The sequence below is a fragment of the Neopelma chrysocephalum genome, unplaced genomic scaffold (assembly GCF_003984885.1).
Source record: "Neopelma chrysocephalum unplaced genomic scaffold, ASM398488v2 Primary Assembly neopelma1_24, whole genome shotgun sequence".
NCBI classification, from domain to species: domain Eukaryota; kingdom Metazoa; phylum Chordata; class Aves; order Passeriformes; family Pipridae; genus Neopelma; species Neopelma chrysocephalum.
In genome coordinates this window covers 18,463,377-18,491,371 of record NW_020897693.1, presented here as the reverse complement: position 1 = coordinate 18,491,371, position 27,995 = coordinate 18,463,377, and the positions used below count along the sequence as shown (strand labels likewise).

The 27,995-nt window shown below is 39.2% G+C and overlaps 1 protein-coding gene across 1 annotated transcript; it reads right to left on the bottom strand.

The window, feature by feature from the left end:
* Window positions 1-1,266: 1,266 nt before the first annotated feature.
* On the bottom strand, window positions 1,267-22,698 carry CHP1 (calcineurin like EF-hand protein 1). The gene is made up of 7 exons (XM_027706468.1): window positions 22,466-22,698; window positions 16,421-16,493; window positions 8,366-8,446; window positions 7,049-7,176; window positions 6,132-6,193; window positions 5,064-5,186; window positions 1,267-3,757 (listed from the first exon to the last, which is right to left on the bottom strand). Exons 1-7 carry the CDS (start codon window positions 22,530-22,532, stop codon window positions 3,704-3,706), a joined length of 588 nt encoding a protein of 195 aa, XP_027562269.1. The 5' UTR covers window positions 22,533-22,698; the 3' UTR covers window positions 1,267-3,703.
* Between the last annotated feature and the right edge of the window lie 5,297 nt (window positions 22,699-27,995).

Genomic DNA, 27,995 nt, shown 5'->3' with positions numbered 1-27,995 from the left:
TCCGGCTTTGGCGGTGATTGGTCAGCGGCACCGTCCATCACGGAGACCGGCCTCCCGCCTCCAAAGTTTCCCTCTCTGATTGGCCCCGGGAAGGGCACGGGCCTGGGATTGGCTGGAGCGGCGCGAGCGGGGCTGGCCCGGGGCGAGTCCCGCGGTGACCTCCGCGGGCACTTAAAGCGGCCGCCAGAGGGCGGGGACGCGGCGGCAACAGCGGTGCCACGCCAACCCCCGGGTCCCGGCCCGGCTGCCCTGCGGCAGAGGGCGGCCTCTGGTCTTTCTACCGGGTTTTTTGTCACCTGCAAAAAAACGTGTATGTTTTTTAGCAGCGGTAGCTTTGCACTTCAAGCTGACAGGTAAATGAAGAGTGTGGAGTACGTACCCATTCAGAAAACCCTCGAGAAACACCCCCGTCTCACTGTGATTCATCACAGATTACTACAAGCCATTTTGCTTGAAATCTTAACACGTGCGTTAAACATTTAACACACCCTGTTCTGCTGTGTCACATTTTAGTGCAGACCATCAGCCTAAATGAAATGCTTCTGCCAACTTAAGTATTATACCCACATGCTACTTACAACCAAAGCTGTAGTTTCAAAGAATCAAAAGCAGACTTTTATTTTCCATTGTAAAGTTATGGAAACTAACATCATTTTCAGTCCTGCTCTTCATGACTCAAATCCTGGTTTTAGATTCTTTTGCTTTGCCCAGACTTGATGCCAAGCTAAAGGGCCTACAGATATTTAAGCAAATTCATTTGCCACCTTTCAGTATTGATGAGACATCAAACCTTTTCTGCCTTTCCAGAGTCTCCATAATACCCTGCTAACTGTTCTCAACCACAGACTTCTGCATCAACCATCCAGAGATTCTCACCATGGCAAACTCATGTCTGCAGATTTGAAAATAGACTTTCTATCTGCCAGCAGACAGAAGAATCGTTCATCTGTACTTAAACTCTTACCCTCTATACTGCTTTTCCAAAAGACTAAGATGGAATACTAAGTACTCTGCCTCTGAGCTGCTAATCTTATCCCTCTTCCAGACTTTCACCTTCACAAACGACCTTTGTTCTCAAGATGACTTAATATATTTCTACAAGCAACCAACTATGCTAAAAATACTACTTTTGTGGAAATCTGCTTATATCTGTATAGCTTAGTTTTGAACAAATTTAAGAACTCAGCTCTGTAAAACTCCTCTTACTGTCAACAACCTTTTAAGTTACATATTAAATATACAGATTTCAGAACGTTAAGTCAGATAGTGGCTTACATGTGATTTATTCTGCTCATGGCAAAGTTAGATTCTGATAGTTGGGGCTCTTTTTGTTTATTGCATGAAGGTTAGTTGGTCTTTGCTTTAACTGTGGGGGTTTTTTTCAGTGAATCTGTTAGAGCATTTGTGTTCACCTCAAGCACATTAGCAAAAATAGTTGACATCTGAAGCAGGGGATTGTAAAGACAGATGTCAGAAATCAGCATTGGTATTATATACCCTTTAATTAGAACAACACTACAACAATTATGGGGAGGGAAAAAATAACCCAAACAAAAAGCCTAATTTGGAACCACGGAGAGGTGTAAAGCTTATATTGTTGTGGGATCCATAGCACAGGTTATGAGTGCGTGTCCTCTTCTGGAGGTCGTGTTTTGCATTGGTTTCCTCCACTTCGCCAGCAGAATAAAGAACTATTAATACTCTGAAAACAAGCTCAGTTACAAGAAACTGATCTGTAAGGCCTGCTAGCACCATTCTAGTGGTATTTAATTTTTCCAGTCATTAAAGGATAATCAGTTACAGGAATAGTTGGGGTCTGATTTTTTTGTTTGTTTTTTTTAATACAGTGGAAGGTTTATTTATGGACTGATAAATACAATATCCAGTCTCACTGGGACAATAAGGCACAACTGTAGGTTACCACTGTAGAGCCTGAAAAGAGCAACACCTACGTTTCAGCAAATCACAAAGCCTACAAGCACTTTTCACTTTTCAATTCATTAACATTGTTACATTCCTATTTTACAAGACATGGTTATAAAACTATAGTGTTTCTTTCTCATACAAGGCAGAGGTTTTTAATTTACATTTCTTTCTGGAATTGTGCTGCACTCCGCAAAACAATGAAGTGCAACATTTTACTTTTGAATTCCTTAATTTAAAACAAATCAAAAATCCTTCAGAGACTTGCATGTTATTCTTTAACAAAAGTGATGATTAAAGGAACTGAGAAAAAAGGAAATGCACATTTGAGAGTAGTTTGAGACTGGTAAGTATTTATAGAGATGTTAGCACATGACAGAGAAGCAGTTATAACACAGATTCTTCAATAAAGAAGCTCCCAGGGGTTTTTTTGTTTTATTGGAAGGACCTCCCAGACTGTGGAATGTTCCAGATGAACTAGATGAGATCATTTGTCAGTCTAGCCACAGAAAATTGTTAGTATTAAACCTTCAAGAATTTAGATCTCTTGAATTTATCAGCATTCTATTAATAGTATTAGTCATCTTACACTTGCAAAGGGATTTGCATAGAAATACATTCTGAAGTATTTGGGATAATATGTACTACCCCAAATTGTATTCTGATGCTAGAGTTTTCCTAAATACAGCTACCATTCTCAACACAAATCTAAGAGACCAGGACTTTCATACTGGAAAATAAAAATACTGATTATCCAGGCCTCTCTAACTGGGAAAAAACCCCATGAAATCAGTTTCATGACCTCATGTTTCATGACACTGTTACCACGGGGCAGTGACAGAACTACAAATCCAGATTTTGGCATGACTAGTTTTCTTGTATTATGTACACTGGTCAACAAATTTACACTTTCAGAAGCAAAACCACCCTTATGAGAGATCCTAGACGAAAGAAATCTGGAGAGGACACTTCATGGTCCACTGGCTGTCAAGCCTGAAAGCTCCTCAAAAGAAAAAAACAAGTTTCTGCAACTGCTACTGGAACAGTTTAAGTGACTTAGTGCAGAATTCCTATTCCTTTTGAGAACATCACAGCCTGTCTCCACCACAGATTCTCCCACTGTCCCTATGAATTAATTCCACAAAGAATAAAGTCTATTCACAGTACTTTAAAGTACTCTAGACTATCATCATGCATTCAGTGCTAGTTATACAATAAAGCCATATAAATTGACAAGTCCTTAAGTAAAAGGCAGATTTAGAAGCAGTGAAGAAACAAATCTGTATGTAAAGAGCCAAATAGGAAAGGGGTAAAAAAAAAAAAAAAAAGGCAGCTGTCATGTGGCAAAAGGGGATCATTATCAATGCACCTAGTATTTGAGTAGATGCTTGTCTCCGAAATATTTCAGAGGGCACTTCTGTGGCATGTTTCCATTTTTCCGTTCTCAGATTCAGAGCTCAGAAGAATCAGTTTGTAGATTAAACAGCAGTGCATAAGGAGAGACATTTTTACTGAAACAGTACTGCAGAAAGAGACAAGAGAAAGGGTAAAAAAACCACGAAGGAAAACATTAAAAAAGCTCCTTTTCCAAGTTGCACGGCAGCCATTTCCCTTTGTTCCTGATGCACAGGGAATGTTCACATTGGCAGAACAACTCAGGGAGGGGTTGGAGATGTATTGTATATGCACCAGTAGCAATGCTCTGGGGGATGGTGCTAAGGATAAAATGAAGTTCTATTCATTACATAGTCGGAGTAGAAAGGAATAGGTTCTCCATCCATCAGTGAAGAAATCGAATGCTCATTTTCTGCTCTACATCCACCTTCTCCAAAACCTGCAATAAAATTGAGAAACAGCTACTGAAGTTACTGTACATCTCTCCTACAAGGTTTCTTACTCTAGTATAGAGGAAATGGGCAGGAACATGGGATGTCTTCAGTTTGGCATGCCAGTCTTTCACCTAGAGACTGCTATTTTTCATTATGGACTGAGGTCCTCCCAAAGGAAGGAACTTCAGCCATCAAAGCTGCAAAGAAGGCTGTCAATCAAAATGTAACTAATGCAGCTTCAGTCAGCCAACAGCAACAGAAAGGCCTAGATTTCCAAAACTAGATTGTGTGGGAATGCCTAGCCAGGAAACACAAGGGAGAATGGACTAGAGGAAGGGGCATGAGCAGCCACTGAAGAGCAAAAATCAAGACCACAGCATCACTAATGCAGATCTTTGTAAAACTGGGGTGGCAAGTTCATTCACTAAATCGCTATGAACACTGAGGCATGAAGACATTATTCTGCTCCAGGCCATTTCAGGCAATAGACTTCAGTGAATTCAAGATTAGAGTAATTTACATTTGAAGAGACCTCTGGAGGTTTTTTAGTCCAACCATCTAAACTCCTACTTAAAGCGGGGCCAAGTAAATCAGGTTGCTTAGGGTCTTGTCTGATTAAGCTTCAAATTTCTCCAAGGAAGGAATTTATACATCTTCAGCCGCTATGATCATCCTCTTGGTAAAAAGTTTTCCTTAAAGCTAATAACAATTTCCCATGTTGCAACTTGTTTCTGTTGTTTTTTGTCCATCTCCAAGGTAAGTCTGGTTCCTCTTGTCAATACCAATCCCATTAGGTAGCTGAAATTGTTCTGCTACAGGACAACTTTCTCCACTGACTATCTGATGGCTCCCAACTATTACGTATTTCTGACTATCGAAAGGACTAGAGCTAGGAACTTGAATACTGGTATTAGTTGTGTTGCTAATAAATGAAATCTACAAGTGAAAACCATCAGTATTATTACAGCAGAAGAATTACTCTGTTGTAACAGTCTAGTTAGGCTACTTGTATAGAAAGAAGCAGTTGCAAAAGAAAAAGTAAAAATTCTTCAGTATATTTAGTGCTGTAGCTTTATGTAAGAGTATGAAGAAACATGTGGACTAATTATTAGTATCCTGATAGTACTAAAAAAAAAAAAAACCAAAACCCCACAACTAGTAAGGGGAAGAAAAAGATAGCAGAAGGCTTTGCCCAAATGCAGGTACGACTATTTGAATTACTTGCTCTCTGTTCCTATTTGCATTTATGTCTGAATGACTTGCTCATTACTGAGCAGTTTCATTTAGTAATTAAAAATGTTGTTTACGAACCTTTACAAACTCTGCAAAGGAGATGGCACTATCTCCATCTTGATCAGCTTCCTGGATTGTCCTGTCAGCAATGCTGCCCAGCTGCTCATCTGAAATATTTACACCAACCATCATCCGTAACACCTGTAACACAGAGATAATTATTGACATAGGAACAAAAGTATTCTTAGTGCTTTTTTCTTGTGTGTACTGTCAACACTACATAAGATTTTCATGGAAGTAATTTCTAGACAGACTTCTATTGATCTTTGTACATTAAGGCTTTCAAGAAAGACAACTTCCTTTTGCAGCCACCACTGACAAAGAATCCTGCTTTTTCAGTAGGCAGCAGGAAGAGGCAGAAGCAAGCAACAGCTTTAGGACCTAGGAATGAGTCATTCTGTCCATTGCTTCTATTTTTTTCCCCACAAAACATACCAACATTTGATTGAATATCTGCTGTTTGAGATAGTTGCCTACAAGGATCTTGAAAGTACACAGTAAAATGGTAACTGCCGTTACTCTCCACAGTAAGTATAGCATTCTCTGTGCAGACAGAAGAGGGCAGTTCCAGTCAAAAGCAAATCGTTGTCCCACATCAGAAACCACAGATTGCCATGTGTACTTCCCAGGATTAGTAGTATGTAATTACACCTAGGTCAAGCCTAGTTTCATATATATGCAGCACCAGTGAACTTTGATTACCATTGCTGCAATTTCAAGAAGTTTTGTTCTGTTGAGAGGATGTGCAGAGGAATAGGCAAACCACCTAAACCACCTCAGTGATTGTCCCTTTGAAGTACTGTTAGAAGCACCTTTCAAAGTTATAGAAGGTAGTTCTTAAGTGGCTTAGTGTACCTGTTGAATATTTAGGTATCACTTCCAACAGGATCTGCCTAGCCTACCAAATGAGATTAAAGTCTCCTACCATAACTAAAGCTTTAAGCCAGAGGTAAGCAATTAGCCACCAAATTCCTCCTGGATTTTCTTCTGAGAAAACTGGTGTAACTCCCCTCTTCTTTCTAAGAGGGTGTGAAGTCACAGAGGAGGTCATGATTGAGTCATTCAAAGCAGTCCTGTGCTATTTACCTGAAGAAGCTCATCCCTGGAAATCTTGTCATCTTTATCTAGATCATATAATCGAAAAGCAACTACAGGGAAGAAAGAAAGAGCAGTTAAATTTGAGAGCCATTATTTTTCTTCATAACAACAGATTTATCTAAAAGAAAAACAACAAAACTAAGTATTTGTAAAATATTTTAAGAGAATTAGCTCTGAATTTTAATTCACCATAAAACTCATGCTCAGTTCCATAAAGTGTTATTACCACACACATGAATAGCATTACTGACAATAATGGAAAAATTTTACTTTCAGAAGCACTCTGCTTGCAGGGTATTTCCTCAAAACCCCAAGTCACAGAAGTATAATTATCACCAAGATACATTAAACCCTTTAATTTCAGAGCCAACCATTTTTACATTACCATTCATTCTCTTTGACTATTCTGGATGAGATATGACAGAAATTTTAAGTGCCCTGAGGACTGTTGCCAAATTTGATTAGCAAGAAAGAGCATTCTGCTCATATACTGTAAGCAGACATCCAAATACTTAAGAAAGTACTCAGCTGAAGGTGAGGAAAAAACACTATATTATATGGAAGACTGGAAGAAGAAGCAGAAAAGCTCATTCGTGTATGGGATGTGGCTTCTAAATCTGAAATAACTTTGAATGCAAAGTATTTTGAAACACTTTGGTGTTTTTGCAAAGAATATACATATTTCAAGATTCAAACAAGTCCAAATTACAATGTACAATGGCTCAGTTGTTGACATTCTGAACAGGTAAGCTTCCAAGTTAATTTAAAAAGAAAATTCAGATATTAGAGGATATCATTCCACAGGAAACAACTATACAGAAGATCCTAAGCCCCTTTCCTCTCTTCCTAAGGAAAAATAGAAAATAAAAAAAAATTGATTCTATAGAAAGGTTCACATTTCTTACAGTGGAGCTTGTTACTTCGGCTGTTGAGTGGTTCTGGTCCATTCTGGTCTTTGCTCTTTTCATTATCTTCTATGGGTCGGAAGTGGGCTAGTGTCCTCATGAATCCACGGAAATTCACCTGGTCCTCTCTGCATAAGCATTTCAGGAGGTCAGTTTTAGCATAACTTATATAGGTTCTTCATTTCAGTAAAGAAGACTATGAATGCCTGAAACATCAAGACCATATGAACTCTTCCACTCCCACCTCCACAGGGTTTGGCTGCCTATGCTGTTGCAAGCTGGGATCATGCTGTTATGAAGTATGGTGTGTAAAAAAAGAAGCTGTGAGAAGTCTTGTTGAGGGGTCCCCTCCCCTTGCCTGCAAGTTCTATTGAAGCTCAAGCCCTCACCTTTAGCCCCACCTGAGCTATGCTGCAGCTATGCCTGAATGCAGCAACGTATCTTGCTGACCCGGACCCCAATTCCCTGGATTGACTTAAAACTAGTTTCGCTGCTGTCAGCCACTGGACTGTTGGCTGACCTGTCAACAGTCACTGGACCTGCTCTGCTATTCTTGTTCAGGTGCATGCCCTTTGTCAGCAAGTACATGACCCCTTCCAGCTTTGCTGTCACCCTTGGCTCCTGCCTGTGGGGCTGCCATTGCTCACTGCTCTCTGACAAAGAATTCTCTTGTCTAGTTTCTGTGGGAACTGGCCATGTAAGTACTTTCCAGGACTCCTGCTTTCTACTCAGTAAACCCTGCCTGGTATTAGCTGATATATTATAACTTGATTAGACAATCCAATCTCCATCAATCAGTAATAACAACTGTGTTCAAGAAAAGAAGCAGATTCCATAGAACAAGTCAGAGAGCCATAATGAAAGAGAGACAATACTGCAAATCTGTCATCTCCTTGGATTTGTGTTAAAAGTGTCATAAGCTAGGTCTTAAATGTAATAAAAAACTAAAAGCAATCAACCAAAAAAGCCAATCTAATAACAATGGTACACTTAGATATAGTAACACCTAATTAGTTAACTGCAATGCTACTTACCATTAAATAGTCTTGACACAAATTAGCTTTAAGAGAAACCTGAGTTTGTCAATAAAAAAAAGCACCAAAAAAGTCTTGTCATGTCAGGAAGCATTTTTCATTAGAAAATGAAAATATGCTGAGGAAACAATGTATCCACATACACTGCATGACAAGTTTGAAGTGTTCAATTATTAGTAAATTCAAATTCTGAGCTTTAACGATCAGCATTTCGCTCCTATCAAAACTTCTGATGAACTATAAATTTTGTGCCTGCTCACAAATGCAGTTTGTTAGAACTCACCCTTCTGGAAAGAAGGCATTGATAATTCTGTCTCCGAGTGGATTGATGGCAAGCTCTGGAATCCGCTGGAAGTCTTCACGGCTAAGTGAAGCAAGAACACAAGAAGTCTGCATAAAGTTGAAGTCAGAGGAGAAGTTGCTTAAAAAGAATTCACAGAAAAACATCCATGGAGTTCTATTTCTGCAGTAAGACACTTGGTGGTTTTGAAAGTGTAACTCTTTAAATCATGTTTTCTCTATGACTGATGGCACAAAACAAAGCAAAAGACAATGCCAAGCCTGTATTCCATTACAAACTAGCAGTGTTCATTTATCACGTTAACAGCACTTCTCAGACACTAACATAGTTTGTGCTCAAAACCTTACTGTAATGATGCCAACTAGTTTGCAATGTAGGAAAAAGAAAGCTTCTGAAAAGGCTTTGAAGGAAATTATGGCTTCAAAATGAAAATAACGATTGGGTTTTTTTAATAATTATTTTGGTACTAAATCATTTGAGTTGTCATGACTTTTCCAGACTGCCTCATTTCAGATTCTGGGACAATACCATACTCCTCCAACCATACTATAGGTGATCTGCAGGTTCCAATAGATTTTTTTGTTTGTTTATGCAACAAATTTATAAATTATTAAAAGCACCAAAATTCAGATTATTTCAGCTTCAACCAAGCTGCATTCATATTTTAAAGTAGTAAATTTACACTTTTACAGGTGCTTGTACACTAGGTACACCAGGACATGCAAATACTCACTGCTCTTGCTAGCCATTCTCTTTTCTGCTCATGATTACATATACACACAACAATATAAACACAGCTAAGCTTACATTGTTATAACTTTCTCTGATCTGAAGGACATCATTAGTCGTACTGTATACACATTTTAGATCAGTTTGACATGAACATAGGGTTCATTCTATTAGTAGAACTGCAGTAATAATTTATCTTTTCTTTCAACCTAATAGACTGTCAGTGACAGGGAAGTGGGATAATCTTGGCGTGACCAAGGCAGATGCACCAAATGTATCTTAGAGAACAGGTTTGGTTTGTTGGTTTTTTCACTACCATAGAACACAGCAACTTATCAGTTAGTACAAGATGTACTCTATAATCATTTAGATTTTAAATTGCCAACAGCAAGGGGGTAAAGCTGTAAAAACCCCACCTTATTCTGTCTGAATGCAGAACTCGATATTTCCTGCCCAATCTCCAGAAACACTGGCAACTCCCTTCAAGTCAATTGCAGTCCTGCTGATTTTGAAGTTCGGGTCAAAGTCTCAAACTTGGTTACTGAATATTTGCTACTTTTGAAAACTATGCTCACTAAATGAATTGGCAACAAGGTTTGATTCATGTTGTTATTATACCAAAAAATTGGCAAAGTAAGCACAAACAAATTTTGAGATTATGTAAGTATACTGGCCTTTTATAATGCAGCGATATTAAAGAAGAGAAAAAAGGAATTGGCTGACCTTATCACTAGTCTAGCTTGGGACAGACAAGAAGCAAGATGATCTAGTTTTAAATGTATGCTAAAGCACTCCTTGCACCCAGTCACATCACAGTACTGTTGTTAAGAGTGTCAGTTACAATATATCTGTTACAACCTGGTTAAACTGTTTGACCTTCTAAATAGAGTGACCTGACCATATTTTTAAGTTATCCCAGTAAACTTCTGCTCTGATCAGGTCCAAATTACATTTAATAGGCAAAGTTAACATCCGTATAGCGTGATCAACTTGTTACCAGACCCTTCAGGTCTCCTGCATTTTAAGCTATAGCTGAAGGGCAAAGTATGCATTAGTTATTTAAGCAGGAGATGCAGTGATGTGGAAAACCCATGTCCCAGTAACAATATTTTAATAACAGAACTTCAGTGTCAATGCTAACATTTATAACCTAAAAGTAGCAGCTGCCCTCTCTTCCATTTAGAGCAAAATCCTAATGGTTCACAATTTTTTACTTGCATATCACTACTTTTTAGTATTCAGCCTCAGTTCACACTCAGCATTTCAGTCTCTAGTTATTCTGCTTTCTAACAGGAGATTAACAATTAACCACAAATAACTTCCCAGGTTTCAAATCCATTTATCCTGTCATTATCAGAATTGCAGTAGACCACTTTTGCTTATTAAGAGCACATTACTGAGCGAGTGTTATAACTAAAATAGCTGTAACAGCCATAAAAGCAAATGAATGCACGAGGTAAATTATTCTCCCCTTTCTAAAACTAAGGCTTACTGCAGTCATTAGGGACCAACTTCACCCGGCTGAAGCCAGAGCTTACAGGAAATTTAACGCCCTCTACTTAGTGGGCAACAAGGCTCTTCTAAGGTATCTTTCCAGGAAAGATTTGGCTCTTACCAAATCCTTCCTTAAATGCAACATGCAAAGTACCTTTAACTGCATGTGAACACTATGTAGGCCAACGACTTAATATATATGCCAGTGTATTCACAGTTAGACATACTTTGCAGCAAAGAATTCGTAGATTCTAAGCACGACAAGTATTCCTAAGCATGGGTATACCCTCCAAAGCACAAAGCACATCCCTGCCGTAAAGGGATCCTTACCCCAAAGACTGCAAGAAACCTACTAGACCCTTTTTTTCTTTCATTTCTTTTTGTTCATCCTTCTGTTACTTCTAGATGGTAGCAAAACACTGTTACTTCACCAGGGATGAGGAGGGTAGGACTCTCTAGAGCTGAGAGAAAGTAAAATAATGGAGAGGAAAAAAACCCCAAACATATGCAAATCAGAAGTGGTAGATGAAAGGAAAGATGCCTAGAAGATATAGGTAACAAGAAATTACTTGAAGAAGGGAAATAATTAAAAGCAGTAAGGTGTATCGTGCAAGCTGGTCAAACAGTTGGTCAAACTGAAGAGGTTCCACTGCTCCCCTCCCTTGCTAACATCAGCCTTCTCATTCAGCTAACCTTTTGGTGGTTTAATGCATCCCTCCTAAAAAACTCCCTACCTTCCTCCTCTCCATCCTCCCAATTATCTTTCTGTTGAATTCAAAAATTGAGGCAGTTCAAAAAACCTCAGAAAATCTAAGAGCACCACAGCTGTCAAAGAGGTGCTGGGAGCCTGGAGAAGTTATGGGGAAAGAGTATGGGCTTCCCCTTCTTTCACGATTGTGTCAGCCATCTCATTTAACTTCATCCTTATCCATGCTCTACGCAAATATTAAAAGTTGCTTAATTATCAGAGCAGTAATTGGTTCATAGACATTAGGCCCAGAAGTATGTGAAAAGGTGATAATTAGATGAGCAATAGGGAAGGAAACAAAAAAGACAGGGTGCATAAACTGTGGTTGAGGATGGAAGAATAGACTATTATTGTACCCTATCTTTTCCAATCCAAACCCATATCCTTCCTGCCTTGTCTATTTTTGATAAAGCTAAAAATGCTTTGCATTTTCTTAAGCAAAAGACTTCCACATTCAGAAAGCTAGCTTTTATGTTTTACTTTGCAATCTTGCAATATCAGTTTGAACTAATAAGAACAAGCCTGACACCCTTCCAGGCCGAGATGGTTTAACTAACTGACAAAGATGGCCTAGGTAACAGATGGCCTAGGTAGCTCTCAGGATCAGAGGCTTTTTGAAGTTCTCCAGGAGATACAGTCTTCTGAACAGCTTTCATAAGCATGAGACACGCACAAACAGCTCAGTGTATCTACTCAGTGTAGGTACCAGCTTTCAGAATACTTGCCCTTCCCTCCTTCTTCCACACTTACCAGGCTATACCAATTACTGTATGGTAAAAAATAATTCTGAAACGCTTAACCTGTCATTTTCCCAGTGCACAAGAAACTACTGTTAAGTGGGAGGTTCCATGCAAAAGTTATGTGCAAAAATAGCAGTTAGACAAGTATCTCCTTTTTATAGCTCTGTACATGTCTGTCTAGAGCTACTTACTAGTAGATAAACTTTGGAACAGATGTATTCTTGTGTGGTGTACACTTCACTACCAGCCCAACAAGGAGACTCACTGAAGCAAACACATACTTTTCCTGGTCATACACTTCTACTTCCTCATACTGGAAATCAGCATGTAAGTAAAGAGAACATACACACTGATTTCCTCCTAAGCTATAGTTAGGATGTAGAGAGAACAAGTATGTTCCAGATTTCACAACTTGGATGTAGCTATGGACATCCAAGGGTATGGATCCAACCTTTTGTTTTGGCAATTCAGCATGTCACAATATTGAAATCAAAGGTGACAAGAATATTCAAAAGAACACTTTTGTTCTGTCTTACAACATGATTTTGTTTCAGTCCCTCAGCAAGTCTGATGGGACTTACTCATTTTGTTTAGGAAAAGTGAAGCTAAGGAAAAATATAAGATTTTTCTACACTTTTAAAGAGTTGGCAGGTACAAATGGAGCATAGTCATTTAGAGAATAAGGATGAGAGAGAAAAAAAAAGCAAAGCCAAGGCACATGAAGTTTTGTATCCATCAATAACCATCTCTAATATTTCATTTATGTAACTCTTTAAAAACAAAGTGCCTTGAAACTCACGTATGTACACTGGATAGAAACATCTGGCTAGGAAAGATTTCTTTTGATTATATAGTTCCAGAACTACTTGGATTAATCATCATCTACCAGATCTTCTGTACAAAGTGCTCTTTACCCCGCCCTGCTTCAGAAGGGTGGTACACATCTAAAGATTTATTTCATGCCATAAGGAACTGCATAACACTTCTTTTCCTAATCATAGTCACATGAGTGATTTTGTCATGTTTGATTTGTAAGTCAAAGGCATAAGTCATCCTTACGGAAACAGTAGTTCTTGCTCACAGGAAACAAACAGAAGACATACCTTCTGAACAGTTCGATGGTAGTAAGCAAGTGACAACTTCTACTTACTTGTCCTAAAGCAGCAAGTTCTCTTTGATTTGTATTTCAGAAACCAACATCTATGACCTTCCAAGCTGTAGTTCTTACTTTCCTCTCAATCTTTTTATTTTTTGGGGGAAGCAGTTTTCCATTACTTAAATGTAATAGTTTCCACATATTGTGGGTACCAGAACAAGTTTAAAAATTTGAATGCCACTCTTAAGTCAGACATATTTCAGAGTGGGCTATGTTTAGGGGCCAAGACCGCAAGTTAAGAGATCATAATTAGCACAGTTGCTGGGATTTTCCAAACAATCTTCACTTCCTTTCCAAAGTACCACATGATTATCAACAATGGAAGTCAAACTCCTCCTGACGCACAATACCGTGAAACTAAGCATTGTGCAGCAGACATTCATAGCATATTTAATCAACTATTCCTCTTATGTAAACTGATTACAATCTTTATACAAATCTTTATTTCTATCTTACAGTATTTTATACAAATTTTATGGATTCAGTAAGTAAATTCAGTGTTGGAGGGAAGAGTTGAAGAGGAACATGTGCTAAGTTCAAACTGTGCTAGACTAGTCTGGTAGCCATCACCTTTATTCATCAGTGAGTATTAAACCCACATGTAAAGTCTGAAAAGGCTGTTAATGTTTTGGTGGGTTTTTTTCAAATAATTCAATTTTAAGACTTGTGAAGTATTAACCTTAACTTCAATATCAGCTGATCTCTATGTCAGAATTGCCAATGCTACAATATATGTGATACATTGGCTATAGTGTCAGCGGGCTTAAAAAGTTCCGGTATATCCCATCCCAAGCCAATTTTTTCCACACATACAATCCACTTTATCATCCCTTCAGCTATACACATCCAGAAATTTACAATACAGCCACAGTCCAAATCACTGGAGTCAATCATCTTCAAAATCTATACATTCCAAAAGGGAAGGGAGAGTATTTTTAACCCAAAATAATCACTCAGTAGTCCTGTTTACAGCACAATTCCACATCGAATTACTTAAATGCTGAGAAGTCAGCAATTTGTGGGACTAGCAGGAACTTCGCATTTCCTTCAGGAGAGGAAACTGCAGTAAGCCAACAGTACTGCCAAAGACCACGTGTCTTAGAACTTGCCACTTTCATCTTTCAAGAGGCAATTCTAGCATTACAGTTAGGTTGGCTTATAGGTAGGCTGAGCTTTTCTGGGTTTATAGTGCATCCTAGAGTCATATTTTACAAGATCACATAGAAAACCTCAGGTGACCCTCAAGTCTATGTTTACTGGATTTGACTGGGATAGAGTTGCTATGAAAAAATTAACTCTGTAAGAGCCAGATCACATATACTATGCTACAGCAAGGTTCCTTTCCCCTTCCTACTCTCTCCTGAATTGTCTCCAGCTTTCCTGTGCACTGTGGCTAAATGGTGAATGGGAAACAAAATCCACAAGAGTAGGGAAGGCTAGAGAACAATGACAGCAGGCAGAAATATATTTTAACAGGCAATCAACTCACTAGAGTTTACCTTTTCGTTGAGAATATTCTTTCCAGCAGACTGAGTCCATCAAAATGGAAAATGTTTCACAGATAAAGACTCATCTTTATTTAATTGATTAAGCTGTAGGAAACCAGTTCACTTCTGTAGTTTTCAAATTGTTGACACGAGACAAACATTTTAAAGGTCTTAGAATATCCTGCACTACCACTTTTAAGAACAGAATGTTTGTTTAGTCACAGTGATTTGGTTCCAGCTCTTTTTTTTTATTTTTAAGCATATTAACAGATATGGGTGTTCACCAAGAGGTGCAAAGTTAAGTATAGTAAATGGACTGCAGATCCAAGTAGTGTTAAAAGACACTGAAACAAGTAAAAACATGTCTTTTTGTCATGAAAGCCAAGATAAAGAAGACAGAGTAGAACCATTCTTGTAATACTTATTAGAAACAAGATATAAAGAAAGGTAAGAAATAACAATCTAAAAATGTTGTTTAACAATTCTGAATATTTTTATAAGACTTTGAATACAAGAAAAGTTAGATTTGATATTAACTGCTACAAACCTTCAACACTGTATAAAGACAATTGGTATTTAGAGCACTTCAGTTCAACAGTGAAACCTTTCATAAAAGAGAAGAAACTTCAATGTCCATGTAGACAGTAGGTATGAAAGAGCTGCTGAGCTTTTTGGGCTGGAAGTCAGCTTAAAGAAGACAGAAGTTCTCTATCAATCTGCACCTCAGGAAGTCTTCCATCATCCCCATATCACCATTGGCGAATCAGAGCTCAAATCACTCCAGCACTTTAATTACCTAGGTAGCCTCATCTCCTCGGATGGTAAGATTGATGGAGAGAGAGACAACAGGTTAGCAAAGGCATATAGTGCCTTCGGAAAACTCCATAAAAGAGTTTGGCGAAATAAACACTTGAAAAAAAGTACCAAGATCAGTGTTTACAGAGCCATACTGCTGTCTATTCTTTTATATGGTTCCGAATCATGGGTCATCTACCGCCACCACCTGCGACTCCTAGAACGCTTCCACCAACGCTGCCTCCGTACAATCCTAAACATCCACTGGTCAGATTATGTGACCAATACATCTGTTCTAGAACAAGCAGCAGTCACAAGTATTGAGGCCACGTTGCTGAGAACACAGCTGCATTGGGCAGGACGCATCTCAAGGATGAAGGACCACCGCCTCCCTAACATCTTGCTTTATGGTGAACTTGCCACTGGCTGCTGCAAGAGAGGAGCCCCAAAGAGAAGATACAAGGACTCCCTGAAACAACATCTCAGCCTCGGGCATATCGATCAACAGAACTGGTCTACTCTGGCCTCCAATCGGGAGGTCTGGAAACATGCTATCTATAACGCTGCTGATGCCTTTGAGAAAGCATGCAGGATCACTCTTGTGGAGAAAAGACAATGCAGAAAGAATTGTGTCTTGCAGAATATACCACCTAGGGAGTCCTTTTGCTGTGCCTTTTGCAACCGGATGTGTCTATCTCGTATTGGCCTTTTTAGCCACCAACGTGCTTGTAACAAATGTGGGTAGAGCCCTTCCCAAATCTTCGTTCGCGAAGCCTAGCCATGAGATGAGATTTACTACATGCAGAAAACATGCAGGCATCCTGCAACAGCAAGTCACCACTACAGATGTGCCAATGCAAGGACAGTTGAATTAGTGACAATACCCACCTAAGAGTGCCATTTTCTCCTTTGTCCAGGCTAGTGAAGCGACTGTACAAGCGGGTGATTTGACTGTGGGAGACTGAAGAAAAAAAAGAAAGACAGACAAATCAGCATGTCAATGGTTCCTCACAGGAGCAGACTTCATTACACTGAACTACTCTGTTGCCAGAAGCTGTGTTCAAAAAAGAGATCACACAGAAAAAGGTACATTGGAAGCACATGGCAATCAGCATTTAGGGACTTCCTGAGCTATAAATCACAGCTTAATATTCAAAAATCCACAAATAAGCTCATTCTTTAAAAATCTAACTGCCTTCTATTTCCATTTTCAGTCTTTAAGATTTTTCAGTTATCTGACTCAGTAAATGTCAATTAAAAAGAAAAAAATATTTGATTCACAGTTCCACCTTATTTCCTTTAATTCCTTTATGGCTAGAAATAATCTGGACACAGCCCACATTGATGACCTCTACATCATTCATGACACTGCAGACCTCTGCTATAGTATCTTTTCTTCTCTTTTGCTTATCTCTACTCCTGTTGTCTTTTTTCCACGTAAGACGGAAAGTGTACTCATTTTCTCTGCATCTGGAAAGTGGTCAGAGAGGCTTTATGCCTTCACTTTTCTTCCCTTACAGAACTGCCTGAATCTAAAGTTTGGTCATTTTGGGGTTTATAGAATAATAGAATATCCTGAGTGGGAAGGAACCCACAAGGATCATCATAGTCCAATTCCTAGCCCTGCACAGGACCACCCGAAGAATCATACCATGTGCCTGAGAGCATTGTTCTTGAACTCTGTCAGGCTTGGTGCTGTGACTACTTCTCTGGGGAGCCTGTTCCAGTGCCCAACCACCCACTGGGTAAAGAACCTTTTTCTATCCACATAAACCCTCCCTATCACAACTTCATGCTGTTCCCTCAGGTCCTATCACTAGTCCCCAGAGAGAAGAAATCAGAAAGGCTTTGTTTCAGAACTCAGAGCCAACAATAGATTTATTATTAAATTTAGTAGTATTTTTTAGATCCTAAATACTTTGGCACCCAGCACTCTGACACATCAAGATATCTGCCTTTGAGGGAGTCAACAGCTCCTCCCAATTTAGTGTCATCAGCAAATTTTCTCAGTATGCCTTCAAGTCCTATGTAAAAGTTGTTTTATGATGCTGATGAGAACTGGCCATAAAATGGAGTCCTGTAGAACCCCACTAGTGACCAGGCACCAGCCTGATGTAACCCCATTTGCTATAACCCTTTGCACCCAACCTGTGAGCCAGTTGCTCACAAAAGTAATTTCCAGGCTTTAGGACAATGGATTAAAAAATGAAAAGCCTATTTCTAGAGAAATTTCAGAATGAGTTGGGACACAAAGCAAGTAGAAAGTTATTGCAGACTTTTTAAATCTGCATCTGAAACAGAAATTACAAAGCCAGTGTTAAATTCAGCATAATTCTGTCAACATTACCAAGATACTAGACAACCCAAGATATTAGACAACTAGATCTTTAGAATAGTCCATGATAAATCTATGAGTGGGATAAACCTATATAGAATAGCAATTCCTTTAACACCGAAAGAATGCCTGTCCTGGTTTCATCTGGGACAGAGTTCATTTTCTTCTTAGTAGTTGGTACAGTGCTATGGTTTTGGGATTTTATATGAGAATAATGTTGACAACACACCACTATTTTGGTTATTGCTGAGTAGTGCTTACCCTAAGCCAAGGACTTCTCCATTTCCCATGTTTTGCCAGTGAGAAGGTGCACAAAAAGCTGGGAGGGAGCACAGCCAGAACAGCTGACCCGAACTGGCCAAAGGGAGATTCCATATCATAGAATGTCATGTTCAGTGTATAAACTGCAGGAGTTGGCCAGGAGGGGCCAATTGTTCTTCAGGGACTGGCTGGGCAACGGTCAGCAGGTGGTGAGCAGTTATATTGTGCTTCACTTGTATTTCTTGTGTTTTATTTACATCTCTCCTATTTTCATTACATTTAGTATTATTATTGTTATTATTAACATTATTATTATTATTATTATATCTTACTTTATTTCAATTATTAAACTGTTCTGATCTCAACCTATGAGGTTCACCTTCTTGCAACACCCTCCACACAATTTTCCTCCCCATTCAACCTGGGCAGGGAGTAAGCAAGCAACTGTGATACTTCATTGTCAGCTGGGATTAAACCAGAAGGCCCTACAGGAGACCTTGGGTTTTCAGTCTCTTCTGATCAAGTTAATAAATACATGAAATAAGACTTAATTGAATGTTAATGTTTACTCAGTAAAGGCGTGATCTTCTACAATGTTAAACTAGGACTTAATGTCTTTTCAGATCTACTTGTTTAAAAAGCCTTCATCAGCACATGCACAATGCTTTTGTTACTTGCTAAAACTTATTTGGGAACAGGTTGCACAGCAGTTGTTTCATCTGTGACAAGTGAGGCAAATTCCTTTTTTCAGGTTTCTTCTTTCTCAAGGCTATTTGTTTAGGTGCAATCGTTCCCTCCTTTACGAAGACCTGCCAGCAACTTGGTTGTTTTTTTGGTTGTCTTTTTACCCCCCATCTTCTTCAGCTTTCATTCTTCATATAGGATTGGTCAATTTGCTCAGTTCCACCTAAGGCAACCTCTCTACAACCAGACTGGGCAGCTTGCTCAATTTCAAGTTAAGCAACATGTGCACAGAAAACAAGTACCAGTATTCTAAAGAGTTCAAACTTCTGCATTTCTGATTTAGTGTTTTAGATAACATATGCAATGACAATATCTGATGATGAAAAAAAAACAGGCTGGAAGTTAGATGTCCAGTAAGAAGCCTCATGCTCACATCTGTACACAAAGAAAGTGATGAGAATTCTACTCAGCACCATTTCCAAACTAATGTCAGCAACTCCATTTTTGGAACACCTCCGTAACAGCTAGTATATGAGAAATAGTAATAGCTGTTGACAGGAGAAGTCATATTTCTGTTAACATCATACTAGACAAAAAGCACACCAAAGCTATAGAAGAAAGGAAAATGATTCAGGTCCACCACTGTATCCTTTCATAATTTCCTTTTGGCTCTCACCCCTCATGAAAGTTGCATCACTAAACATTTTTCAGCACATTCTCATGCAAAAATACAGATTTTGACATTTCTTCCTCTTAAAGCTAGCTGAAACACCATTTTATCTATATTGCTACCCCACTAAGGTCCTTCTAAAAATTTAAGTCAAGACCCCTAAATTAGCAACTGTACCCTCTATTTTACTTCTGTTAACTCATTGCGATGTTTTTAGCAATTAGTGACTGAAACTCTTGTCTAAAACAGCAGCATAAACTCAAATATATTTATATACTTAGAAAATATATTAATATCCATCAGAAAAATCCATCACCTGTTACCACGCAAATATTTTTCCCCCTAAACTCAGATATGAGCATTAGTTTATTATTAATCCTTAAGTAGACGGCTTCAAAGCATGGAAACAAAGGGCGTGGACAAAATAGTTTGAATACTGTTACATTCCAGTGGCTTTCCAAAAGCTTTCAACAGAATGCAGAAAAGTAATATCTTGGATGTCTTACCTGTTTCTTATAGCTGTTACTGAAATACAAAAGCAATTAGGATGACCTCAAGGTTTTTTCAAACCCAAATTTCAAAATGTTTATATGCAAAGCAAACAGTTTCCATACAACCTCATAAAACATTTAGGACTGTCAACTTCAGGCTTAGCACCTCTGTTTTCAACCACAACATAAAAAAAATTAATATGGAACTTTAATCCAAATGAATTTCATTCAACAGATTAAGTGTCATTGTATGGCTTCTGAAAGACTATGCTTCAAGTCCCCTAAAAGACATCTTTTAAATCTGTTCTGCTAAAGAACATTACATACAGTTTCTCACGCATGTTAGTATCATAGCCATCATAGTTTTGTGCTACATAAAATTTAACAAGAGAAAAGTTGTATAATTCCATAGTTGAACTCAATCGAACTGGTTAAGTATTCTATTCAGTGCTTCACACCTATCCCAGATGAACTGAAGAAGGCACATTTCACCATAAGGAGGCCAAAAAAAGAATCCTTAGGAGGACTTACCGGACCATCAGTTCAATATGGATATGTAATACTGCCAGATTGTTTCATGTCTACAAAGTCCCTTTCTCAAGCTCCTTAGTGAGTAAACTACCAGCAGCATCAAGTTTCTAACAAACCACAGGACAGTCTGCTAAGGTAGTGTTACTGAATATTCTCCCTGTGAACTTTGATCCACATAATCAGTGCCTGTCATTTTTCCCACCTTGTATAACTATTTTCACCTCTATGAAGTGTGTAACAGTGCTAAAAGCTTCTTGGAATTTTCCATCTACCTAGAGAAGTATAAAAGGCAGAGAAAAATCACATTCCTAGACTGCAGTTACAGGCGGGGGAAAGAAAAAAAAAGATAAGTCAGCGAGACATGCTGTGATGACTTGCAAGCAAGCATGACTCAGAGATTAGCAACCATTGATTACCAGTGGTATTACTTATAAAATTGAACAGATAAAAATACATGGAAATGAACCAAACTCACACCACAAAGCTGAACTCCTGATCGTAACTTTGAGCTCCCATGTTGATGGTACAAAAAAGCATTTAGAGGCTGACTAGAGTCAAGTGGTTTTATTGCTTAGAATGTCTACATAGCCATCTTAATGGTATTTATTTAAATGTCATGTGCCTAAAATTTTAGGAATAAAACATCACAGACAATAAATCAAATACCAGCATGCAAAAAAATTAAAAACCTTTTGGAAAAACACTGCAGATTTGGGGTTTGGCTTTTGAAGTGTCTTTATGAGGAGGCTATCTTTATATTGTTTGTGATTAAAATAAAAAAAACACACTAAATTATTGATAGATAAGCAGACTTTAACATTCCTACTTGTTTATCACAGCCTTCCTGTAGAATATTCCTTTGACAGATGGAAAAAGGATCATGGAAAACTATGTTAAACTCACTCAGCCTTCCACTACACTAGTGCCAGTGCTCTCAATTTTCTTCTACTTCTTTTCTGTAGTCACTCATTTTCCTGACACAAACAAACTAACATCTAAGAAGAATATATGATACCATTTATATTAAAAAGAAAACTGAGGAAAGTATTTCCCAGTAGCTAGAACAGACCAGTAAGCATATGCAGAAGAAAAATGTCACCTGGGAAGACCATGTTTACCTGAAACGGTTCCTGGGGGAACAAACAGCAAAGCAATACCTATGATGTTATGATCTCACCTCTCCAACTAGTTAGGAGGGCACCCTCCATTTCCTATCATTCAGTATTTGCTAGAATTCTCAGGCTTTCATTTTATCAGGCAAATCAAGAACAATGGAGTTTCATCTTTTCTAAAGTATTTTATGCTTACGAAGAACAACTCGATCAAATAAATAGTATATGGTAAAGTAGCTAAATACTATAGACTAAGAGAATAATGCTCTTCCAGTTGCTGGCAAGTACAGGGATTTTCACTTTTTTTTAGTTAACCACACCTATCTGTCACAAGTTACATTACCATCCTCTATGGTTTAAATGCCACTCAGCATTCATTCTGAATAACCTTAAGACAACTTTAGCACTAGCCTATGAAACAAATAACACTTGGGAAAAACATTTACTATACAATGAGACCTTTTTCGGGCTAAAAACAGCTGTTGGAGAGAAATTCCAGCACCAGACATTGAGACAGATGACTCTTCAAAACCCAACGAATTATCTCTGCCCAAATGCAATACTGCGGATACAAAAAGCACTGCTTCCCTTCCACCCCACTGGGATCTCGTTGCTCCTGCCAGCTACCGGCAGCGGGGAGCGAGCCGAGAGGCGTCTCCCAGGTTTCCGCAGGCCTGCCAGACTTGTCCGGCCCCGGCGGCTGTGGGCGGCGGGGTCCCGGCCCAGGGACGGCCCGACCCGCACGGGCAGGGCCCCCCGGCCCGAGGCCCTGCGAGCGGCCCCGCTCCGGGCGCCGACCCCCGCGGCACTGCCCGCTTCGCCCCTCCGCGCTCACAGCCCCGCACTCACAGCCCGTCTCCTTCTTGATCTCCTCGATCTCCTCGTCCCGCAGCAGTGTGGACGCCCGGGAACCCATCGCGCCGCTGGGCCCGAGGGGGAGGGGAGGGAAGGGAAGGGAAGGAGAGAGTTACGCAGCCAAACAGCAGCGACGGCGGAGTCACAGCCGCCCCCGGCACAGGCCCGACCGCGACCTCCCCGCTGCTCTGAGGCGGAAGGCAAGCGCGCTCCGCCCGCCGCTGCCCCGCTGTCACCGCTCCGCCCGCAGCCCCCGCCCGGCCCGGCCGCCTCGTTCCGCCTCCGACCGCCCTCAGCGCCCGCCCACGGCCCGCGCGCGCACGCGTGTGGAAACCCTCTGGTGGGGAAGGAGAGAGCGGTCCCTTAAAGTAACGCCTTTGTTGGTTCTTGTTCCTGTTTAATAGTAGTGCCGGGCCCTACGTTCTGGCTTTGTTTTGCAAATCACAGAAGCGGTCAGGTTGCAAGGGGCCGCAGCGGGTTATCTGGTCCAACCGCCCTGCCCAAGCAGGGTCATCCCAGAGCACATTGCACAGGATTGTGTTCAGACGGTTCTTGAATATCTCCAGTGAGGGAGATTCCACAACTTCTCGTCGTGCTTCCTGCTGACTTGTCTTCTTTCTCCCTGTTAAGTAACTCTACGTTAACACATATTTGAATAGTGGCAGGTCGGTAGCAGATTCGTGTGTTAATCTTTAAAATATACAGTTTTAGGTACAAGACTCTGCAACTACATTTAAAGGCTGGTCGCAAAGTGTTTTTATGTTTTATTCTATTGACATAGGGATGGACGTTATTTGAGCTCTATAATCATAATTGAACATTTTTATATCAGCATAAGGAAATTTATACTAAGAAGTCATATTTCCCAAGTATTCTTGACCTCAGGCTGCCCTGTTGTAGAAATTAAGCACTCTTATGTGTGACATCTTTCAGTCAGGTGAATGCTTGCATACTTTTTTTTTTTGGTCCCGAGATGCTACCATTTTTTATGATTTTATAACTTGTGTTTGATTACAGTAAAGTTTCAGTGGATGCAACTATTTTACATATTGGTGAACTTGTATAATTGCCCTCCAATTACAGTAACTTAATTAATAATTACAGTAATGGATCAAATACTATTGAATCAATATAAATACTTACAGATATTTAAACTGTATGGTTCTTGGGCTCAGGTCAGGTACTTCGTTCTTTGTACTTTGAACTCTAGCTTACCTTAAGATTGTTGCTGACCTTTGCAGTGAACACCACTTTAGGTTCTGCTTTCACCCTTTATTTTCAGAATAAATGTGAAATTTTATCTGAAATAAAGGCACTTTTGTGCAAAATAAGCTTTTTTGTGCAGCTTCGGGAACTTCTTTAAGAGCCATGCACATAGCACTAAGAGGTTGCTTCATATGCAGCAGTTCATTTTCTGAACACAGGTAGGGGGTATTGAATGAAGTATTTTCCTTTGCACATTTTATCAGCATGGAAGTCTTAATAATGTTATGACGTCTGTGTTATGTATGGTTGCCTTGCTCGTTCAGGTGCACTTCAGCTGTTGAAGGGAACAAACGAGCAGACACAGGCAGCAGATTGTGGCCCATGGAGTTCTCCTTGCGTCTCCTTAGAGAGCCAGCTCAGAGCCTCAGACAGCTCAAAATACTGCCTCTCAGGTAATGTGGATATTAGTCAAGCAATGTAGTTAGTCTTTGTCAGATAATGTCTTTCCCAGAGGCTGTTATCTCTTGGTTTGTCTGTATCAGAACAGGATGTATACTGAAAAAACAATGGTCGCAGAAAGGTAGGTACAGAGCTCCCTATCTGCAGACATCAGAAGGAAACTCACCTGCTTACGAGAACGTTTATCCTGTAGCTCTTGTCCACTATAAAAGTGGCTGAGCAGCATAGCTTATCTTTTGGAGAAATCAAAGTGCTTCAGCCAGTGAGAATTTCTCTCTGGTGACTGTTTTAATCTTATACTTGTTCCTGAAATGTATGTGGCATGACAGATAACACAAAGCTCAATAAGACTATTGCTCTTTGGATCTGTGCTGGCTCTCAGGTGCTTGCATTGGTTTGGACATGTGGTTCCTGCTGTAACGTATACAGGTGTGTACATATACAGGTGGAGATCCAAAACCAGCTTGTTTTGTTCTCATAGAGCTGTGACAAGAGTACAAGACCTGTATAGGCTAAAGAAAGGTTAGTTGCATTTAACTGAGTAGTGGGGGAGAAAATAAAATCATAGAATATTTTGGGTTGGAAGGGACCTCAAAGGTCATCTAGTTCCAGGGACACCTTCCACTAGACCACATTGCTCAGAGCCCTGTCCAGCCTAATTTTGAACACTTCCAGGGATAGGGCATCTGCAAGTACTTTTGTATAAAATACATCCAGCACTTTGGTAATTTTACGGTAATCTGCTGTTTGTACGTTCTCCACAACTGAGATGCTAAATTACTCAGCTATTTCACTGTGCATTCACTTTTATATTTAACAATTCAAATACCAAAATTACAGAAGTAACAAAAAATGAGCAAGAGTTGATGTGATCTGTCTGTTAGTTTTGTCTTTGCAACAGTCTTTCTCGTTCCCTAGACCAGGCTGGAAATTAGAGTGTTTTTTTTTTTAAATGGATGTAATTTTTTTAACTGACACATTTATTTTTTTTCATTTGGGTATCATAATGACAAAAGGTAATGCTGCAACTCACTTTTAAACAGCCAATTTTTTGTTAAAAAACAGGATTGGGGTCATGCTATAGACTGTATGCATTTGAATCAAACAGATCAGGAATCTGTGCGTGTTTAGGAAGAAAAGAGGGAAGAATGACTAGCCCAACCAGAGAAGTAGAGTGATTCTACATCTAAAATACATACCTGGTGCAAAGTGCATTCAAGTTAGAGAAAGTGTCTAATGATTTTCTTCCCTTCATTTTAGAGAAGAAGGAAGAAAAGAATGCGGAGTTCACGATTGTTGATTGTTTCCAGAAGAAATTTGGCCCTGCAGTAAGTACTAGTGAAAGCTCTTATGCCATGTATATGACTTCTAGGCCAGTTCTGTTTTAATTGTCAGTACACTTTGTCAGACTGTGGTGAGATTTGAGTAATAGGTAGTAAATGGCTTCTTTAAGTCATGTAGAAATGATATCTCTGGTGGCATCAAAGAATAATTAAAGTGAGCATAACAGTGCACTGCATGCGAGATTGCAGTGGGTGTGTACAAATCTGCATCAGTGTGTGTTGGCTGCTGGTTTCAGACCCTATATCACCAGTAACTGAGTGAAGAATCAGTATTACTATTTAGTGAACACTTATTTTGTTTAGGAAAGGAGCAACATGAGGACTTGTTATTTGGAGAGGAAATTGTGTTGGTTTTGCAGGTGTTTGGAGCTCCAGAGATGACTGGAGATGACTGGACCTTTTTCTCTTAAATCATGTACAATAAAAAAGAAGACTTGGTAGAATCATAGCATACCCTGAATTGAAAGGGACCCACAAGAATCATTGAATCTGGCTCCTGGCCCAGCACAGGACAACCCTGAGAATCACATCATGTGTCCAAATGCTTCTTGAACTCTGTCAAGTTTGGTGCTGTGACCAGTTCCCTGGAGAGCCTGTTCCAATGCACAACTACCCCCTGGGTGAAGAACCTTTTCCAAATATCCCACCTAAACCTCCCCTTACACAGATTCATGCCATTCCCTCAGGTCCTATCACTGATCCCCAGAAACAAGAGATCAGAAGGCTTTGTTTAAGAACTTGGAATCAATGATAGATTTATTATTAAATTTAATAGTATTTTTTAGATCCTAAATTAGACCAGCAATACTATAGGGTCCTCTATGCCATTTTGTCTTGCAGTAACATTGGTTAGGATTTGGGCTCTTATTTTGGTAAACCTATTGTAACTACAGAGGAAGAAGCTCTTTCCCACAGGAAGAGATGTCCCTGCTTACAGAGGAATCTAACTGTTGCTTGAAAATGAAGCTGTTTTTTCATTTCCATTTATGCCTTCTACTCATGTTATGTGTACTACAGGTTGCTTTTCTTAATTATCTGAAATTTTTTTGTGTCTGTGAGAGTAACAGTTTTTTTCTTTTATACCTTGGAAAATGTGTTTTCCTTTTTTTCTAAAAGGAACACCTGCTTTATGTGATATGAATGTATCCTGAGGAAATTCTCTCTACTTAGGAGAATTTCTTGGGAGGAGTTCAGGGGAGTCTGTGTTCTTTAGTTATCCATATCCCTCCTAGACCTATCACTGATGCTTCTAGTTGTGGAATTTCCAGCTGTCTGTCTGTAAATGAAACGATGCTGTGTCTTTTTCTCGTGGTTTACTATGCATCTGAGATTCATTGTGGTTTTGATCTTTTCAAATATGGATAATAACCAGAAAAATCACAGTTTACTATTTGTCCCTCTGGCTATCATTCTCTGGTGCTATTTATTTTATCCCTGTTTTCCTCATTAGGTGCTGCCCCTAAAACAGCAATGTTGTCAGAATAGCAGAAGAAGGTGTTAATTTGTGTCTTCATGGAAAACTCTCACGGCCTGAAGTAAGAGACAGATACTTGCCAAAATGTGTTACTAAACAGGGGCATAATTGAGAAACATTTGAGGATTGCCCTGTGTTTAAGACTTACATAACTGTTCTGGTAATGGATATGATGTCCTTTAAGAGAGATTAAGTATTTCATAAAAGACCCGTTACGGAAAGAATTATATAAGGTAATAGAATAATGAGTAAACTTGTGTGTAATATATACATTGGTTTATAACAATGCAACAAATTTGGTTTGCACTCTGGTATACAGGTAGAGCTATTGCAGTAGTACAGCTGTTGCCTATTAAAAAACTGCAAGACCTAATCACAATGCCAATATACTTGAAGATGTAAAATCCATCTAAAGATGATACTGTGTCTTAGTTAGCTGTGATGTTATAACTGTCTGAAGAGGAAGAGCCAGAAAGGAGAATAGCTTTATGAGATAGCTCAAAATCATCTTAGCTCATTTTTAAATAGGTTTAAAAGTAAGTGTGTTTATCCAAAGCAAAAAATTGTGTGGGAGTTCATACTTCAGATTTAACTCTTTTATGCAGAAGTTAGTGTCCACAAAATGTTTGCTTTGGTATGGCTAAATTGCTTTCAGCTTTTGTTAAAAAGCTTTATGCTTCTGTTAAACTATTATGAATTTGAACATATGCAAAACTTAAATTTTATTGCCCATTTGAAAGGCTAGGATGGAAGATGATGTCCTTTATTTCTTTGGTAGTGGTCTTTGACAATGAAACAAATGTCATGGGCACAAGAATTTTGTTGGAAGTAATTCTGTAAAAATGTCACCATAATAGGTGTAAGAATTTGTTTTAAGTAGTGTGGTCTTGATATGTCTCAAAATGCGTTATTTAACCATGTACAGTAGACAACTGTGTTGTTCTTTTCAATTATTGGGAAAGTCTCTGAGCACCTCTGAAAAAAAACAAGACTTGTTTATGAATTACCACTAAATAGACTAAACCCACTCTTCCCCACATAA

Excerpts from the sequence above, each read along its gene's own strand:
- CHP1 (XM_027706468.1), bottom strand. The coding sequence starts at position 22,532 with ATGGGTTCCCGGGCGTCCACACTGCTGCGGGACGAGGAGATCGAGGAG. Across the intron at positions 16,494-22,465 it reads GATCAAGAAGGAGACGGGCT|TCTCCCACAGTCAAATCACC; the intron begins GTGAGTGCGGGG and ends TTTTTTCTTCAG. Across the intron at positions 6,194-7,048 it reads CCGAAGTAACAAGCTCCACT|TTGCTTTTCGATTATATGAT; the intron begins GTAAGAAATGTG and ends TCTTCCCTGTAG.